The sequence below is a fragment of the Bos indicus genome, chromosome 11, assembly GCF_029378745.1.
Source record: "Bos indicus isolate NIAB-ARS_2022 breed Sahiwal x Tharparkar chromosome 11, NIAB-ARS_B.indTharparkar_mat_pri_1.0, whole genome shotgun sequence".
Lineage (NCBI taxonomy): Eukaryota > Metazoa > Chordata > Mammalia > Artiodactyla > Bovidae > Bos > Bos indicus.
This window is the reverse complement of record NC_091770.1, coordinates 49,366,649-49,385,483: the sequence shown is the minus strand read 5'-3', so window position 1 is coordinate 49,385,483 and position 18,835 is coordinate 49,366,649. Positions and strand designations below refer to the sequence as shown.

At 49.7% G+C, this 18,835-nt stretch overlaps 1 protein-coding gene across 2 annotated transcripts; it reads right to left on the bottom strand.

The window, feature by feature from the left end:
- Nucleotides 1-3,717: 3,717 nt before the first annotated feature.
- RETSAT (retinol saturase) lies at nt 3,718-18,795 on the bottom strand. 2 transcript variants are annotated; one of them, XM_019970340.2, is made up of 11 exons: nt 18,513-18,794; nt 16,198-16,380; nt 15,540-15,781; nt 14,617-14,818; nt 13,320-13,517; nt 11,034-11,153; nt 6,613-6,751; nt 6,255-6,364; nt 6,013-6,179; nt 5,666-5,825; nt 3,718-5,461 (listed from the first exon to the last, which is right to left on the bottom strand). In XM_019970340.2, exons 1-11 carry the CDS (start codon nt 18,679-18,681, stop codon nt 5,322-5,324), a joined length of 1,830 nt encoding a protein of 609 aa, XP_019825899.2. In that variant the 5' UTR covers nt 18,682-18,794; the 3' UTR covers nt 3,718-5,321. The 2 variants fall into 2 exon arrangements, with proteins under 2 accessions (XP_019825899.2, XP_019825900.2); XM_019970341.2 differs by lacking the exon at nt 13,320-13,517 and having other exon boundaries at nt 18,513-18,795.
- Between the last annotated feature and the right edge of the window lie 40 nt (nt 18,796-18,835).

Sequence of the window (18,835 nt, the reverse complement as noted above, 5' to 3'; positions counted from 1 at the left end):
CTTTGGCGACCTTGTCCTCCTGTGTTCCCCTTATTTATGCTGGTGTCTTCCCGGCTGTCCCCCTCTGAGTGTGAGTGGAGGAGCATGTGGGCACCCAGCTGTGACCAAAGGGAGATCCTGGCCCTGGGTAGGTGCCCTGCCGGGGGCCTTGGGTTGAAGGTGGTTAGCCCTTGAAAACACCATTGCACTCAACACTATTTACTTTCGAGGGCCTAGGAGAAAACTGCAGATTAAGGCCCATTGCTACCAAGGCCTTTTCCTTTGTGGGGATGTGTACCCCACAAAAGATATAGAAGGTAGTAACTGCTGATGGCCTGAGGGCTCCTGTGAACACGAATTTCTTCAAAGTCTCCAGCAGCAAACCGAAACAGCAGCTACAAAACGGGCTTTCTTGTCCTCGAGTCCAGCCTGCCTAGTGCAAGCTCTTCATGCTCTTCTGACAGTTTCCTATCACTTAAGACAAAGTGAATCCACTTGCATTTGGTTGTACTGAGCAGAAAACTGAACTCGGGGATTCTGGGAGGAAAGCTTAAAGCCACTGTTCCCTGTCACAGATGTTTTAAAAATAACAGTTAACGATTATCGAAACATTGTGTTTATGCCTGCTTACCATCCTTACAGGAACTTTCTGAAGTAGAGTTGAGTTCATGCTTTGAAGGCATGTAGGACCATTTGGTTTGGGTCTGCATTTTTTTAGAGGACTTTTAAGAAACAGGATTCCCACAAATTCTTACTTTGCCTTTGTTGCCTAAAATATTTGTATTTACTTATATTTACAAACTGATTATAGTCCCTTGTTTACCTAAATCTAGTTAAGGGTCCTCTTATCTGATATAAAATGGTAAGGCTAATTAGTAAAAATTCCCGCTCTGTCCCATGTCAGGGGTTATTAAAGTTTAAGAAATTTAGAGAATTCCCTGGGGGTAACCAAGGGTAGCCTCCTAGATCAGACTGTTGTTTGAAGTTTCATTTAACTGTTGTACTACCCTATTATAGAGAGCCTAAAGAGAGTTGTTTCTGCAAAGAAGAAACAGAGAGAATAGCTAATCTCAGGGAAATTTAAGAAAGTGGGAAGTGAGAGAGGAAGAGGGTGAGTTCTAGGCTGTTGAAGAAGTCTGGTGGAAGAAGGGGCCATAGTGTTTGTCATGGTATCTTCCACCTCACTTAAAACAGCCCATGACTGAGTGGAGATTTTCATCCTCTGCAGGTGACATTTGTAAAGGTGAGGACTGAAGACTCTTGGCATCATCCCCTAAGACCATGGTTATTTTATTTCCTTCTCTTGTCTCCCTCTTCCCTGCCTTTCTTCCTCCCCTCTGGTGTTTTCTATTTCTGCCTGTCTTCCACTGGCACCATTTTCCTGCCACCTATCTGTGTGCCCAGATTCTCTGCTCCCATCCATCTTGTTTGTGGTCCATTCTGCTGTTCAGCTTCTCCAGAAAGTATAGCTTCAGTTCCCTTGCCATTCATCCTCCTCGTAACCTTTACAAACTCATTAGTCTCTGTCTTTCTGCCAAGAATGTTTTCCCAGAGGTTCAGATCACCAAATCCAGTGGCTTGTTCTCAAAGCTTAGTCTTGCCCTGAATAGAATTGGACACTTAGACCATCCAAATTCAACCTCTCCTCTTGTGGTCTTTGTGGCCTGGCTTCTGAGAACTCCCTTTTCCTTTTCCTGTGCTGGTGGGGGAGAATGCCTGCAAAGACAGGTCTATCCCTTTGTCTCCTCAGAAACTTACTCATTCTTTAGCCTCTGGATAAGTGACTCCCAAGTTTCTGTCTTCAGCCTAGTTCCCAGAGAACCCTGTCCTGCCGTGTGGTGAACATTCCAGCTTGTCAACCTGTTGTCACTGAAACAGAATTTCTCTTCTTCTACACATTAAGCTGCCCCTCTCAATTGCCCAGTCTTTTTGATCATCTCGACTCCAAGCTGACATTTTTATCTCTTGGCACAAAAGTCCTATCCATTAAAAAGAAAAATATCTCTAGCTACAGTCTTGCTCTTCATTTTCCTTGCTTCCCTGCCCCACACCCCCACCCACTTCACTACCCTTCTGGATCTTTTTTTTCCCCTAGGAGCCACCTTCATTGATCTCTTGTCCACTTCCTCGTGTGTGTAAAGACCAGAGTGCTCTGAAGCTTCTGTCTCGTGGCTCTGAGAATCAAGTTCATGGACCCTGGTGTTTACAGCTCTGCAGGCTGATGCTGTCCTGCCCGTCTTTCTCTGCATCCTCCCGGGGCCTAAGGCCCCTCTTGTCAGGCAACCATCAGGCCTCGACATCCTTGATACGTTCTCCAGTCCCTGGCTTTTGGTGGCTGATTTTCAGTTAGGGCACACTCCCTTCTCTTCTTTCCTTTGCCTCCCCAAAAACCTGTTTTTTCAGGCCCCAGCTCCAGTTTGCCCATGCACCTGCCTAATCCCCCACCCCACCTGATCAGCTCTTTCTGTTTTACTCCAGTAAACACAATCTCACTCATGCATTTTGGAACTAAAGCAGAGCAGAGCAGTCAGTATCTGACATCTCTGTCTGGTCTCCCCAAGAAAATGAAGCTCCTCGCGGGAGCGCCCGTGGCATCATCTGCATATCTGCCTCACAAAGGGCAGTCCCTGGGGACCTGAGTTCATTTCTCCTCACAAAGGAGACGTGTTCTTTCTTTAGGACATCTGGCTGTGACCTTTCTGAGGCCTCACACACCGCTTTCTGTCTGCCGGTTGCTGCCCTTATTGATGGATTTTGCTAGGAAGGAGGAGAGCAGAAAGCAAGATTGGTTTCAGGCACCGAGAGCAGGTTGGCACCAGGTGGACGCATACGTATTGTGGAGTCCATGTAGCTTCACTTTTTAAGACTCAGAACAGGACGATTTCTTGTGAAAGAATACGGTCGAGTTTAAGTTTCACTTTAGAAATTGCACTGAAAGAAATCTCCCACACCAAAGGAAAAGTTGTTTTCTGGGTCACTGTCATCTTGAAGATACTCTTTGAAGCGTGTTTTCCTAGAGATTGTGTAGATGAGGGTGAGCTGGTGGTAGTGGGAGGATCTCTCTAGCTGGGGTGGGGCGCGGGCAGGCAGGAGAGGTGCCCTATCCAGTCAGCTCTGTGCTTTGCCGCCCAGTTTTTGGTTGAAGAGTGGTTTCTATTTGGAGGAATCTGTGCTTTAGAATCATTTGAAGAGTCTACCTAAAAAGGCTAAGTTAACTCGTAAAGACCTGACAACTAGCTATGTACACTCACATTTCTTGCCACGTGATGGCTTTTCGTGAAACTTGGTGACAGACCCCTAAACCTCTCAAATTCCCAGTAGGGATTCTCATTTCCTCCTCCCACTTCACATTTAATTCACAAGCCTGCCCCTTATTTTGGGAGGGTGACTATATGTGGAATGCTGCTGCATGTGAGATGAAAGCTGGCAAGCCTTGCACATGTTCTGAACCATTTGAGCAGGGAGGAGAGCGCTCTGCACCAGACCCTGTACTTCTGCCAGCTATCTCCTAAACATTCTGGGTGGGACCATTGTGTCTGGCCTTGCCTTGCTTAAGAAGGAAACCTGGGGAGAGATTTCTCAAATTTAACTGTACGTCAAGAACTAAGACTGAATCTCAGCCCAATTCCATGAAGTCACATATGGATTTCCCAAATACCCCAATCTTGAAACTCCTCATAAAGGCATTGGGTCTGAGCTTTATCAGGTTTCAAGCTGCCAACAAAACCAGCTTCCTCACACTCTTTGGTATTCCTTTAATTCAGAATTTTAAAGTGTTCAATAAATGGTTGATTGCTGAAGTTGTTTCCCTTCTTTTTTGTTCACCCAATTAGCAGAATACCACTGTTTTGCAGTTTTATTTTTCTTATTGTAATTTAATGATGATTTATTTCTTTAAAGCTTATTTGGTCCAACGATAAGTATTTTTCCATATAATGTTTTACTGAGTTTCTGTGAATGCCATCACCACGTAGTTTTGTATCTCTGCATAGAAACCAAAACAAATTTCAAATATTAGAGCTATAAAATTATTAAATTTAATTTTTTCCTCTTTTTAAAAAAAGTATAGTTGATATACATTGTATTAGTTTCAGGTGTACAACACAGTGATTTGACATTTGTATACATTACAAAATTGATCACAATAAGTCTATAATCATTTGTCCCCATATGAAGTTATTTTAGTATTAATGATTATATTGTACCTCTTAATCCCCCTCTAAAATATTAAGGTTATTAGTACTGCATTAAAATTGACTGACATAAGGCATGTTAGTAAGGAAAAGGTCTTTTTTTTTGGTTAACCTTTAGCACCTTCACTCACCTTCCCACCCGATCCCCATGTCAGTTCCAACACACTGGAAATGCATTCCCAGGCATTGCACACATTCTGTAACTTTCCATGACCTGATCCTTACTTCCAACCCCATTCCTCCTCACCAGGCAGCCCTGGTTCTAGGTCAGAGGTAACTGGGCTGCTCGTCATAATAGACTCGTTACCGCCCAGTGTTTGTCCTTTGCTGTACCCTTGGCTGGAATGCTTTCCGCCTGTGTCAACCCCAGTGAAGCTGTCTTTCTAGGCCTCTGCCCTGACTGCTGTGTATTTTGGGAAGCTGCACCTTGGTGCTCAGGCCCTGAGGTCTGGGAGGGTATCCTGGTGCTGACACAGTGAGAACCCAGCGTGACTCCAATCAAAAGGAAGCCTAGGCCCCAGCTGCATACGAATTGGATGTTCTCCCATAACGTATATACCTTGCTAACTAACACGTCCTGTCCACTGCCAGCCCCCACATCCACATGGACCATATCACAGGAGTTTCCCCACACTCTCAGAAGAGCCACTGGAACCAGAAAAATAGGATCTGCATCCTCTGAGCCTGTGGAACTACAAGCCAAACCATGCTCACCAGACACCTCTCTGTCGTGTAGAACTCCTGCATTGAGGCACTAAGGGGGAACGGGAGGAGAAGCCTCAGGCCAACAGGACCCCCCTGCTCCAGCTGACCCATGCTCTCGAGGGTTCTAGCCACCTGATGAGAATAATCCATTTGATGGCTCAGACTTAGGAGGTATGGGTGTGGGATGCAGAGCGCAGCTTGACAGGCCATGAAAGCCACCCACGTCAGTAGCCCACGCTGGGCGTTTTGTAGGAACAGCATGTTCTAAAAGGTGTGAAAGAGCTTCAGTTTAAGAACCACCATCTATGCTAGATCTGTGTGTTGGACCTGTATCCAGAAATGAGAAACAATAGTTAGAGTGCTTTACGTGATTAAGGAACTAATGCAGAAAAACACAGGTGAGGCAGGGGATGTGCCAGTTCCTCTGACTCCTCCCTGAGCCAACTAATTCTTCTTCTTCCGGGCCTGGATCCGCGAGCCAAGCTTCCAAAGGTCTAAGTACAAGTTCCGCTTCAGGATGGCACTGCTGCACAGCAAGGCCCCTTGCAGGGCTCCAGTCAACCCACAGGTGAGGACATCTTGGCCTGGGAGACAACAGTGGAGGCCTGTGAGCATCCCCCCACCCCACCTCCAAGCAGGGCAGTGGGGAGACTGGCCCCTGAGCCAGGGCCACAGAGATGCCTTCAGACCAGGACCAGGGTCCTCAGCCACCAAGGCAACAGAAACAGAGGACTGACTGACAGGCCCAGGGTCCCAGTTTTCCTGGCAGGATGGGGCCTTCAGCATACCTGTCAAGTAGAGGTTCGGGATGGGGCTCTGGGCCCTTATGGAGGCCATTGCACCAGGATGCAGGCGGCCCAGGTCATGGTCAGCCCCGTAGCAGGCCCCCTGGGGAGCCGCCAGGTAGAACTGAACGCTCAGTGGGGACCCTCCAGTCACACTGTCCACCTGAAGAGGCAAAAGAGGTGGCCGAAGAGTGGGAGGGGGACCTTGTGAGACCCTCACCTCTTCTTTCCCTGCCCCTGCACGAGCTGCCAGCCAGCATAGGCTCCCCTGGAGCTCAGTCACCCCAGGCCTCATTCCCAGCCCCATACAAGGGGCGGAGATGCACCGACCACCAACTCTGCCCTCCTACCTTCCCCTCCAGATGTGGGAACTGCTTCAGGAAGACCGACACAGCGGCTTCAACAAAGGAGCTCTTGAGGTTCTCGTAGGCACTGCTCCGCTTTCCCTGGGGCTCGTCCCGCCACTCCTTGAACCACTCGTATGAGGTGGGCACTAGGATGATCGCTGTCGACCGGTCTGGGGACACAGAGCCAGGTCACTGCTGCCGCCCCTCCCGACCCAAGCCCCAGCCCCCAGCACATCAAGCCTCACCTGGGTACCGGTCCTCCCAAGTTGGGTCCTTGGCCGACGAGAAGGAAATGAAGAGAAGGGGCATGTGCGCGGCGGCCTTGTCCCCAGGCAGAGAGACATAGTGCTCCATCCTGGGGAGGAGAGGGGCTGTTGGCCCTGGCCATGTCCCCCACAGCCACCAGCCCCACCCCGAGCACAGCTTATCCCCAGGTGCCCCCAAGGGATGAAGCCAAGGCACAGCCCAGGTGGGAAAAAGTCCTTTCAGAGTAGATTCTTGCCCATCTCCTCCCATCCTATATCCTGCTGCTTCCCCCCTAGCATCTGTGGCTCTGGGGGACCAGGCTGCTACCCTTCCTGCACATGTACACCCATGCCTTACGCCCTGTCCATGTCTTTGTCAAAATAAATATAGTAGTTGGTGGTCGGCAGCCCCAGGTCCTCCTTGGTGCCTCGGAGGCAGATGAAGACACAGAACATGCTCAGGCCGGGCCGAACCATCCCCAGCTGCCGCTTCACACCTGCAGACGGTTAGGAGGGCCGTGAAAAGGAGACCACCAAGATCTGCCACCACCCCGGGAGCCAGCAGACACCCACTCGCCTCATCTGCAGCCTCAGCTGTTTGGACAACTCGGCCTGCTCCTCAGTCTCCTGCCTGTGATGGCCATGGCCCCAGACATCTGCTCTGAATGCCTTGAGAAGCAGAGATGGCCAGCTCCCTGAGCCATTCACAGCATCTGTGTCATGGTCCCATTGTCACCTTAATGTCTAAGTTAAGAGCAGGGACTTCCCTGGTGATCCAGTGGTAAAGAATCCATCTGCCAATGCAGGGGATATGGGTTCAACCCCTGGTTGGGGAAGATCCCATATACCTCAGAGCCTGTGTGCCACAACTACTGAGCCTGTGCTCTAGAACCCATGCTCCAAAACAAGCCACTGCACTGAGAAGTCTGTGCACCACAACAAAGAGTAGCCCCTGCTCACAACTGGAGAAAGCCTGCGTGCAGCAACAAAGACCAGTGCAGCCAATAAATCAATACGAGCAGAGGACAGGGCTCCACATGACAAAGGCCACGGCTGTGAACAGCAGTCTGTTACAAGCCTTGGCTTCAGTATTAAGTTGAATACAAACCATCTAATGGATAAAAGTGAAAATGTTAGTCCCTCAGTCATGTCCGACTCTTTGCAACTCCATGGACTATAGCCTGCCAGGCTCCCTCCTCTGTCCATGGAACCTGGCAGGTCACAGTCCATGGGATCACAAAGAGTTGGACAGGACTGAGCGACTAACTTACCCCCCGCCCTGCCCCACACACACACATGAAATAAATAACTAACGAGAACCTACCGTATAGCACAGGAAACTCTACTCAGTGCTCTGTGGTGACCTAAAGGGGAAGGAAATCTAAAAACGAAGGGATATATGTGTACATATAACTGATTCACTTTGTTCTACAGCAGAAAGTAACACAACACTGAAAAGCAACTATATTCCATAAAAAAATCAATTAAAAGAACCCTGGGTCTCAAATCAGTCACACAATGATGAGACCAAACCCTACTGCTCCAGACCAGCCTCAGCTCCTTTACTTATTTTGTCAGTGAGTGTTCCTCGCTCAAACAAATGTCCTCTTCAAAACATCCTCAATAATGTCCAAGCTCAGCCCCAGAATTTAAGAAAGGCACTCCTATTCACAAAGACTCCCTCGGTCTGACCACCTCACCTCCATACTCTCGACCCCAACCAGCACTGCCTTGTCCCCAAGGCCACAAGATATCCTGTTTCCATCTCTGATACAGAGACAGAACTGTCAGAATCTCTACCCCAAACAGCTGGAAACATCAGGAATCCCAGGAGTCTCTGCGGCCTCTCGGTTGAGCATCACTGCCACCACTGTCTGAAAGGTTCTCAAACTGGGATTCATCCAGCTCCCACTTGGGAGGGGTGGCCGGTCCTTCAGGCAGGAGGAGGGCGGAGGGTGCTGGCACAGGAGACTGTCCTCAGGGCTGAGATGCATGTGAGCAGTGGAAGCTGTACCTGCCAGTGAAGGAGGGGCAAGCTCCCTTTTTTGTTTTTGCATCCAGCACCATGTGACCAAAATAGAATTTGGGGGTGGGAAAGAAGGTAGGAGTGGAATAACCAAGTCAAAACCATGTACTGTCTTTCGGTGGGGCCAGAGGTTGACTAAGGTGGAGCTTCCCTGGTGGCTCAGTCAGCAAAGAGTCTGCCTACAATGCAGGAGACCCAGGTTCGATCTCTGGGTTGGGAAGATCCCCTGGAGAAGGAAATGGCAACCCACTCCAGTATTCTTGTCTGGGAAATCCCATGGAAAGAGGAGCCTGTAGGCTACAGTCCATGAGGTCACAAAAGAGTCAGACACGACTTAGGGACTAAACAATAACTAGCTGGAACAAGGAGAGCCCACAAATATAAGAGTAATCTTCCCCTGTATCTCTAAACACAGAAAGCAGTTTCCAGAAAATACAGAACTCCCTCATAGGGTCCTTTCCTTATTCACTTAGGTTGTATGACCATTAAGTGTAAAAGAAATTATGTTCTTTACACATGTGGCTTAGGGTAAAGAATCCACCTGCCAATGCAGGAGACACAGGAGACTCAGGTTCAATCCCTGGGTGGGGAAGATTCCCTGGAGGAGAGCACGGCAACCCATTCCAGTATTCCTGCCAAGAGAATCCCATGGACAGAGGAGCCTGGCAGGTTATAGTCCATGGGGTTGCAAAGAGCAAAACACAACTGAGCACACACAAACAAACAAAAAACAAATTATGTTCTTAATGCCTTTTAGATTCAAAGGGAACTAGGAATCATTCTAGGCAGGAAAATACTTTCGCTTTTTTTTTTTTTTTTTTTTTAGGTGTCCCTCCAATTACTCCATGTCATTTATTTGCATTCTCTTTCTCATGGATTTTTTGTCACCTGAGGACGTGCACTTGATGAGGGCCAGGGCCATTAGGAGACAGCGTCAGGGTTCAAAGTTCCTGGGAGAGAGGGAGGCTGGAAGTACCAAAGGCCACTGGGCGGTCTCTGCCTCAGGCCACACAGCTCACCCAGCCTGAGAGAGGGAAGGCCTCTGCTGGCACTGGACATTGGCCGAGGCCCAGCGAAAGGAGGCAAAGGGCTGAGGGCCTGTTTCCCAAGTACACGTCCTGTACCCCAGAGACAGTCACAGCCGCCGACCCTCTCGCCGACCAGGAAAGCCAAGACCTCAGTTTTCTACTGGGTCTCTTTCCCGGGTTCCCCAAGAGCAGCGGCGGGCCCACCCTCCAGGGTGGATGCTCCTTGTACTGGGCTCTAGGCTCCTCCTCAGGTTTCCACCAAGGTTTCCATCCCAAACGCATCTTGGGCTACTCTTACTCCCCACCTCCCACCCCAGCCAGAGGCCTGGACACAGACCTCTCTCTCCCCCTCCTAGATCGCTGGCCCCTTCCCGGCCAGCGGCCTCCATCCCTCAATCACATTGGGAGCTGCCAGCTCCATTTCCAAATGGTGATGCCCCAGCTAACCTTGGCTCAGCCACTCTGTCCCTTGGGAGCTGATCTGCTCTCCTCCTCCTTCTAGTAAGGCCTTCTCTCTGGAAGCCCCACGTTTCCAGCCCAGAGGGGACCAGGAATCCAGGCTTAGGAGTCAGAAACATCAGCCTCTTCCTCTCCACTTGGCTGCCTCCAGCTGGGTGGGCCTTGGGCAGCGATTCACCTACGTGCCTCCATTTCCCCTGCCATCAACATGAGCTCTACCCAGCAGCTGAGGATCAGATGCAAGGACAAAGGTAAAGCTCGCACACAGACATGGCTCCCCACACAAAACCACAGGCTTTTATTTTTGGACACGGCCTGCAGTAGAAATGACTGGCATGTGTGTGTGTGCTCAGTCATGTCCAACTCTTGGCAAACCCATGGACTGTAGCCCACCATGCTCCTCTGTCCATGGGATTATCCCAGCAAGAATACTGGAGTGGGTTGCCATTTCCTCCTCCAGGAGATCTTCCCCACCCAAAGATTGAGCCCGAGTCTCCTGCATCTCCTTCACTGGCAGATGGATTCTTTATCACTGAGCCACCTGGGAAACCCAGAGATGACTGGACTCAGGCTTATTTCTATCTGGGTCCCAGGTTTTGAGAGCAGGGCTCCAGGAGAAGAATCCAGGAGGGTACCCCTGCAGCCTCAGCACCAATACAAAGCTGGTTCCTTGCAGAGGCAGGAAAACATAACCTTAGGTCCCAAATAAGGCCCACAGCAACGATATCAAGACCTTCGTCTCCACTCCAGCCTTCCCTTCCCTTAACAGCAATGTCAGACCAGACTTCCCCACACCAAACAAGTACGAAATTAAGGAAGGAAGCAGAATTCACATGGCAAACTTAATGAAAAACCCAGGAACCATTCCTTTAAGACTCAATCCACCATCATTAACTATCAGGGAGATGATCTAAGGTCAAAGGAAACCAGAAATGGGCAACTGGGACTGGAAACTTGAAAGAGGAAAGGGAAACGCAGTTAAGGTTATCAGGGGAAAGGGTGTAAATCTGCCAAGGATGAAATGAGAGATAAAAACTAAAGGGTCTTTGGGGAAGATGCAGGACAAAGGAAGTTATCCCACCCCCTAAACAGAGGCCTGCTGGGGATAGATGTTATTAATAGAAATTGGTGTGCTCACCTTTTCTGCCTAAGGAGGGTCAAAGGGCAGCCCTGATGCTGGGGGAAGCATCAGCCAGGCTGAGTCAGCTGGAAGCAGAGGGCAGGTCCAGGGCACTCGGAGGAGAGCCACGCAACTCATTTGTTTACCTGGCAGACAGCGGGCCTGCTCTGGCAACAAGTGCTCGTAGGTGTTGAACAATCCCGCGTCGGAGATCACGATGGGGCAATAGATGTTCACCAGGTCCTCACCCTTCTTCACAGTGACACCTGCAGGCACAAGAGCTTAGCTGAGGTTCTGTGCACTCCAAGAAGACAAGAAAGGCCCCCATTCCTACCCAACCCCATCTCTCCCACACTGACCCAGGCAGGTAGGCCCCAGCTAAAACTGCAGAGTGAGGGATCAGCCCAAAGCACTGCCTACAAGGCCCAAAAGGCCCACAGTCCCCACTGGCTTTCTAGCTCTCTCTCTATCTGATATGGGAGCTCTTCTCTTTAGCCACCAGCCAACCTCCACACTAACCCAGACAGAGCCCGTGAGCTGATAGCCTTCATTAAAATGCCAGGTCCTTCTTTACTGTTGCCAGAGTTTTTGGTTCCAACACACTCTCTTTTAAACCCTCCAGTGACACCTCAACCTCTAATTAAACTCCAAACCCTCCTATCAGCCTTCTGTGATGTGCTCCCTTCTGTGGATCCAGCCTCATCTCTGACTGTCTGACAGTTTTCACCAAACTATTAGATAGGACTATATGCAAATAGCATGTGTGTGCATTCATGCTCAGTTGTGTCTGGCTCTTTGCAACCCCATGGGCTGTAGCCTGCCAGGCTCCTCTGTTCATGGGATTTCCCAGGCAAGAATACTGGAGTGGGTTGCCATTTCCTTCTCCAAGGATCTTTCCGACCCAGGGATCAAACACACATCTCCTGCAGCTCCTGCATTGCAGATGGATCCTTTACCAACTGTGTCATCTGGGAAGCCCCCAACGGCTGACAGTCAATCATTTTTTTAACCTAGAAATGTGACAGACTCTTATGATTCAACCTAACATTTTCAGATGCCTAAATATATTCAGCTCATGGGACTTCTCTGGTGGTCCAGTAGCTAAGACACTGAGCTGCCAATGAAGGGGGCCCAGGTTCGATCCCTGGTCAGGGAACTAGATCCCACATGCCACAGATGAGAGTTGACCAAAGAAGACCAAAGATTCCATGTGCCGCAACTGAGACCCAGTGCAGCCAAAAAAGAGAAAAAAGAAACTCAGCTCTTTCATATCTCCGTGCCTCTGCACGTTCTGTTCCCCCGACCTGGAATGACCTCCTCTCCCCTCTGACCAGCTTCCTCTCTTCTATCACGACCTCCCTCTGAGGGTCCCTGTCCCACCATCCTGTGCCACCTCCAGCCTCAGTTCATGCCTCCATGCGGCACCTTGGTTATATCTCAGTCATCTGCCCTCTGAGACTGGAAACTTCTTGAGTTAGAGATTAGGATTTACTTATCTTTTATCTCCATCTTTTATCACATAGCATGTGAAAAACATAAATATATCCAGAACTGAATTTAATTCAATGATAAACCCTCCTTGGTTCACAGACCACCTGACGGCTGGAAGGAAAACTGGTTTGTGACTGTGAGAGAAAGTCTTGCACAGCTGATGGCCACTCCTGCCTCACTGCTGGGAACTTTGCAGTCTCTTCTACAGATACGTCCTCAAACATCACCGATGGCCTTTTCTCCCTTGACTTTTGGGTGCCTTGGGCCACCCACTCATTACCTCCTTCTTGAATGCTTACTCTGGTGAATTCACCATCACACCAGCCCTGTTTCCTTCAGGCCTCTCTCTGCTCCCTTTGCCGAGGCTTCTGAAGTTACCCTAGATGGTCTGTCTATTTACCAGAGCCCTTCCCTGCATAGAGCCTCTCCTTGCAGAGTTTATCCTTGGTGGAATTTTGACTCTCTGCTCAGGTGACAGCAAACACCTGAGCCAAGGTAGAGTCTGAGCCCCACTCTGCCATTTACAGGGCATCCTGGCGGCCTCCACACCACCCTATGGAGCACCCAGGTTACAACTCACTCCATCAGTCACTGAACAAACATTTACTGGGCTCCAGTATGTGCTAAAGTCTATAGACATAAAGATAAAAAAGACACCGCCTCTACACTCAAGGAACTCCTGGATTAAAGGATAACTACTTGTCTGTATTGAATAAATGATGAAATACTGTTCTCTGGGGACCACACCACCCTTTATCCTTCCTGTGTCCTTTTCACTTCCAGACCATGTCAATTGCTATTCCCAGGCAGCCCCAGAATGAGGCAGATTCCAGCCTGTAACCCCCTATTTGGAGGTCTCTGCCCTCAGTGCTTTCTTTGCTCTCCACTCCCAGTCTCTCCCACCGACGCCAAGGACTGTGAAGACGATGCAGGGCTCTCACCACAGGCTTTCCCAGCTGAGTCGAGCAGGATGCTGTGCACAGGGGCCCTTGTGAGGACAGCGCCCCCGGCCCGTTGAATCACAGGGATGGTGTGGAAGGCGATCTCACTGGAGCCCCCTCGGGGATAAAAGGCCCCTCCTAAGAAGTAGTCAACCAGCAGAGCATGCATGGAAAAGGTGGTGTGGCTGGGGGTCACACCTATAGAAGGAAGGAGGGGGTGATGAGGCAAGAGCAGGCAGCAACACCATTCAGAGCAGAACATGGGAGGGGTGGGGTGGGGGGAGAGGAGGGAGGCTCAAGAGGAAAGAGATACATGTATAATTATGGCGATTCACATTGCTGTACAGCAGAAACCAACACAAAATTGTAAAGTAATTTTCTTCCAATGAAAAAATAAAAAAGGAACACGGGTTCCTGTCAGAAAACATGCAGCCTTTGGGAATTCCCTGGTGGTCCAGTGGTTAGGACTAGGTGCTTTCCCTGTTGTGGGGGGCCTGGATTCAATGCCTGGTTGGGGAACTACAATCCTGCAAGCTGCATAGCGTGACCAAAAAAAAAAAATAGAAAACACGCAACCTGAGTCTATGCCTCCCAGGATCCAAGTGATTCTCAGGGCAGCCTCTTTCTATCCAAACAGGCAAACAGGGAGTGTTCCAGGTCTTGGGCCAGTGGGAATGACCTCCCTGCAAACTGCCACGCTGCCAGGGAGGAGAGTGTGGACTAGAAAGAAAACCATCCAGGACACAGGTGAGGGGGATTTTTATCAAGGTATCCAGCAGGGAGGAAGACAGGCATTTCTTCCCTAAGCTCAAGAGGACCTGGAGTGTGAGCAGCTCCACTTTAGTTAGCTAGGCAGCCTCAGAGTCAAAGAAATGCTTTTGAACTGTGATGCTGGAGAAGACTCTAGAGAGTCCCTTGGACAGCAAGGAGATGAAACCAGTCAATCCTAAAGGAAATCAGTCCTGAATATTCACTGGAAGGACTGATGCTGAAGCTGAAGTTCTAATACTTTGGCCACCTGATGCAAAGAGCCAACTCATTGGAAAAGACCCTGATGCTCGGAAAGATTGAAGGCAGGAGAAGGGGGTGACAGAGCATGAGATAGTTGGGTGGCATCACTGACTCAATGCACATGAGTTTGAGCAAACTCCAGGAGATAGTGAAGGACATGGAAGCCTGGCGTGCTGCAGTCCATGGGGTCGCAAAGAGTCGGACATGACTGAGCGACTGAATAAACCAGGCTCAGGAAGAAAGACTAAGAGCCAGGGGCTTCCCAGGGCCCAAGGCCAGGACCCACCGTAAGTGGGGAAGATGTAGCTGAGCACAGCCTGGAGCTCCGGGGAGGCGGGGAGCTGCCGCAGGACCTCAGCCAGGCTCTGGGTGGATGCACGAAGGAACGGAGAGAAGTAGGTGAGCAGCCCATACTTGGTGAGGAGCTGAGCCACGGGCAGTGGGAGGATCTTCAGCAGGACAGCATAAATGCCTCCACGGGATACCACCTGGGAGGGGAGTAAGCAGGGAGGAACAGGGCTCACCTCCAGACCCGCTGTGACAGAACTGCCTGTCCAACAGCCTGCACAGTCCAAGGGACCAGCAACACTTGGTGGTGGTGGTTTCGCTGCTGAGTCATGTTCGACTTTTTCCAAGCTATGAATTGTAGCCTGTCAGGCTCCTCTGTCCATGGGGATTCTCCAGGCAAGAAAACTGGAGTGGGTTGCTATTTCCTTCTCCAGGGGATCTTCCCGGATCAGGGATCCAACCTGTGTCTCCTGCATTGCAGGTGGTCTCCTGCACTGGATTCTGAGCCTGCTGAGCCATCAGGGAAGCAGAACTTGGCTAAATTTGGATCGTAAAACTCTGTACTCTAAGTTTTTTTTTCTTTTTTTTCCCATTCTCCCCTCAGATGAGTCCTTTTTTGCTTTTCAGTTTCCTGCCCAAATTCCTTTTGAAAAATTCCAATCTGGTCTCAGATGAAGTGAGGTTACAGATGAAAGGGGTTACAGATGTAACCACATGGAAGCCAGCCTGGCCAGGCCAGAGTGTGAGTGGCAGCTGCTGAGCCCAGGCTCCAGAGAGAGGGCCTGGCTGAGCACAGAGGTCAACTCGGACCTGGGCTGAGTTCCAGACAAACATGTCTGTTCCTCCTTCCTGCCTCCCTCACCCGTCACTCCACTAATGAGGAAGGTAAGCCTTGTTGGGAATAACACATGTCCGTATTACCTTAACCAGCTTCATATACTTGTCAATGGCAGCTTCTTCCTGGGGAAACTTGTCCTTGAGGCCCTGAATATAGGCTTTCATCCCCGTGTACATGGGAAACTCTTTTCGGCCATCAGGCCCTTCTAGTACCATGATGTCAAAGGGAGAGGACAAGGCAGCCCAGTCTAGCTGCCCCTCAGTGATCTGGTCCAAGATAAAACGGTCAAAGCTGCCCTCCTGCATTCTCCCAATGTAATGGATTCCTGTTGAGAAATAGAAAAACAAGGCATGATAGAGATAAGGGAATTGAGCATTGGAAAGGCTCCAACAAGGAAGCGAGGTGAAAGAGGCGTCCTACAGGCCAAGCCCACGCCCACAGAGGGGGTACCCACCCTTTCTGAAAAGGGGAGTTGCAGCAGAAACCACTAGATCCCCGCCCAGTTCAGCAGGTACAGCTGTCAGACCATGGAGATACATGTGGTGTGTCTCTAACTTCTTTTCCCTTCATCTGAGATCAGATTGGAATTTTTCTAAAGGAATTTGGGCAGGAAAGCTGTCAGACCAACAGTGCCCAGGGCAAAGAAAACCTGGGCCTCCAAAACCACTGAAAAGCCCAGGATCGTCCCACTGCGGCTGCTCCAAACCTCCTGCTCCCACCCCTTTGCCTTGGCAGCCTTACCCGTGTCAAATTCAAGGCCATTCTTTCCAAAGGTATGACAACAGCCTCCTGCCTTGGTATGTTGTTCCAAAACGAGAACTCGCTTGCCAGTTTTGGCTAGGATTGCAGCTGCTGCCAAGCCCCCAAAGCCACTGCCAATCACCACCACATCCAGCTTCTTTGGCACTCGGCTGACGGAGAAAGCTGCAACAAAGGAGGAGATGGAGAGCGCAATGAAAGGACAATGAGGTGGAAAGCAAGGCAGAATGTTCTAGCTTATATGATGCTCCAAAAAATTTCTAGAGCAGTTTGGCACAGGGCTCCTCACTAAAATATCTCAAACATTTTACCTAGGACATACTCAGGACCCACTGGGAAAGGTTGAACAAAGTGATTTAGGTTGATCTGAACTGGCTGCAGTCCATGGGGTCACTAAGAGTCAGGTACAACTGAGCGACTGCCTTTCACTTTTCACTTTCATGCATTGGAGAAGGAAATGGCAACCCACTCCTTGTATTCTTGCCTGGAGAATCCCAGGGACAGAGGAGCCTAGTGGGCTGCCGTCTATGGGGTCGCACAGAGTCGGACACGACTGAAGCGACTTAGCAGCAGCAGCAGCAGAACTGATTTAACCAAAACCACTATGTAGCTGAGGATTTTCCCTACTTGCAAGGAAAGAATAATTCATAAACTATCACACACACACACAAGTGCTGACCATGATCCAGGCTAAGAATAATAAATGCAGTCAGAGACCGAGCTAGGGAAGAAAGAAAACAAGGAGGTGGGGGACAAGAGAAGAGTATCATGGGGCTGGATGGTGGCTCATGCAACAGTCTATTCACAAGCAGGTTATCTTCAGAAAATGCAGGATCTGCAGGCAGTAGTGGTGCAGCCCACTCAAATCATGGTTCTGAAAGATCTTGATACAGAGGCAGGACAGAGCTCCTCTGAGAAATCACAGCACCACCCCTTCACACTGGGAAAGCCTGGATGTGGGATCGAGGAGGAAGCACCTAAACAAGACAAACTGGACAGCCCATGGTGCTGTATGGGCACTTTCTACATAAGATCTATTCTTTCAAGATCACTCCAGAAGAACTGAGTTTTGGGATTTTTCAAGATGCCAGAGAACTCGGTAAAAACTTTGAACTTTTCAAACATTTTTTAAAAGACCTGCAGTGAAAAATACATTTCATACATCAGTATATAATATAAAGAAGTTCCACAATACTTAGCACAACTATGTAGGATACACTGATATTTTCCATTTGACTGAATTTTAAAATGCTAGTTGCAACTCACTAAATTGATATCATGACCCACTACGAGAGATCAACACTTGGTTTCAAAAACAAACTAATCATCTCATCTTTAGACCAATCCAGATAAATGGAGTGACTTGCTAATGGTTACACAGTACATCAGGCTTCCCTGGTGGCTCAGACAGTAGAGAAAGTGCCTGCAATGTAGGAGACTGGGGTTTGATCCCTAGGTGGAGAAGGTCTCCTGGAGAAGGAAGTGACAACCCACTCCAATATTGTTGCCTGGAAAATGCCATGGACAGAGGGGCGTGGAGGGCTACCAGGGTCGCATAGGGTCGGACAGTGACTAACACTTTTACTTTCACTTTTTTCACAGAGTAAATCACTGTTGTTTGTTGTTCAGTTGCTCAGTCCTGTTTGATTCTCTGCGACAGAGACAGTGACAGAGTCCAGTTAAAACTCTGATTTCAGAAATAATAGTCCTTCCACTTACAACAATACTGTCTTTATTTTATTTATTAAGCAGCCGAACTCTTTCTTTAAACTCTAAAAGAAACCCACAAATACTTTTTAAAAGATGACAGTGCAGATTCTCCGTAAACAAAGAGCTCTGAGCCCGAGGCACCCCACTGAGCCTCTCTTCAACCGCAAGATTATGGGACCAGCATTATCAGTCACATCCCGTGATGAACCAAATGCAATTTCCTACAAAGGTTTCTGTGTAGCTCTCCCACGCCCTTGAACCCCTGGAGAAGATAAGTGAGAATGCTACGGTCTTAAAGTCAAAGAGGAGGGAAGATCTCTTCTTGTTTAAACCGTTAGCCATGGCTATACCAAGCGGCAGGGTCTGAGTGTGGCTATGACAAGAACTTGGCTCGCCCAGGACGATGCCCGAGACCCAGAGGCCACGATTCCCTGGGCCTGCGGGGACCAAGGCTCTCGCCAGGAGTGGATTCTAAAGCGGGCGCCTATACATGCAAAGATGCCCTTCCAGCACTTTGCATCTGGGAAACGCTAACCCGTGAGGATGCTCGGGAGCAGCCTAGGTCCCCGGGGTGTCTCCCCGCTCACCTTGCTTGAGAACCTTCTTCCTGGCCTCCTTGTCGGTCACCAGAGGCGCGGGTGGCCGTTGGACATCCTCCAAGAAGGGGTTCGGGGAGCTGCCTGAGAACAGCCCCTTGTAAACTTTGCCGAGGACGACCAGCAGCAGCGCAGCCAGTAGCAGCAGCGACACCCACATAGCGCCGGCGCCGGGTACCGGCAACTCTTTCGCTTGGACAGCGCCTGGGGTCTGGAGCCGCAGCTCCGCTCAGTTAGATAGTCCTCCCACCAGGGAGGCGGAGTCAACCGTGCCCGCTGATCAGCCCGCGGAAAGGCGAAGTCGCTCGCGGAAA

Bases quoted from the DNA above. Each gene is read 5' to 3' on its own strand.
- RETSAT (XM_019970340.2), bottom strand. From the start codon at position 18,681: ATGTGGGTGTCGCTGCTGCTACTGGCTGCGCTGCTGCTGGTCGTCCTC. The intron at 11,154-13,319 runs GTGAGAGCCCTG...TTGTGCCTGCAG, and splicing joins CTCAGCTGGGAAAGCCTGTG to GTGTCACTGTGAAGAAGGGT. The intron at 5,826-6,012 runs GTAGGAGGGCAG...TTGCCTCTTCAG, and splicing joins TCCCACATCTGGAGGGGAAG to GTGGACAGTGTGACTGGAGG.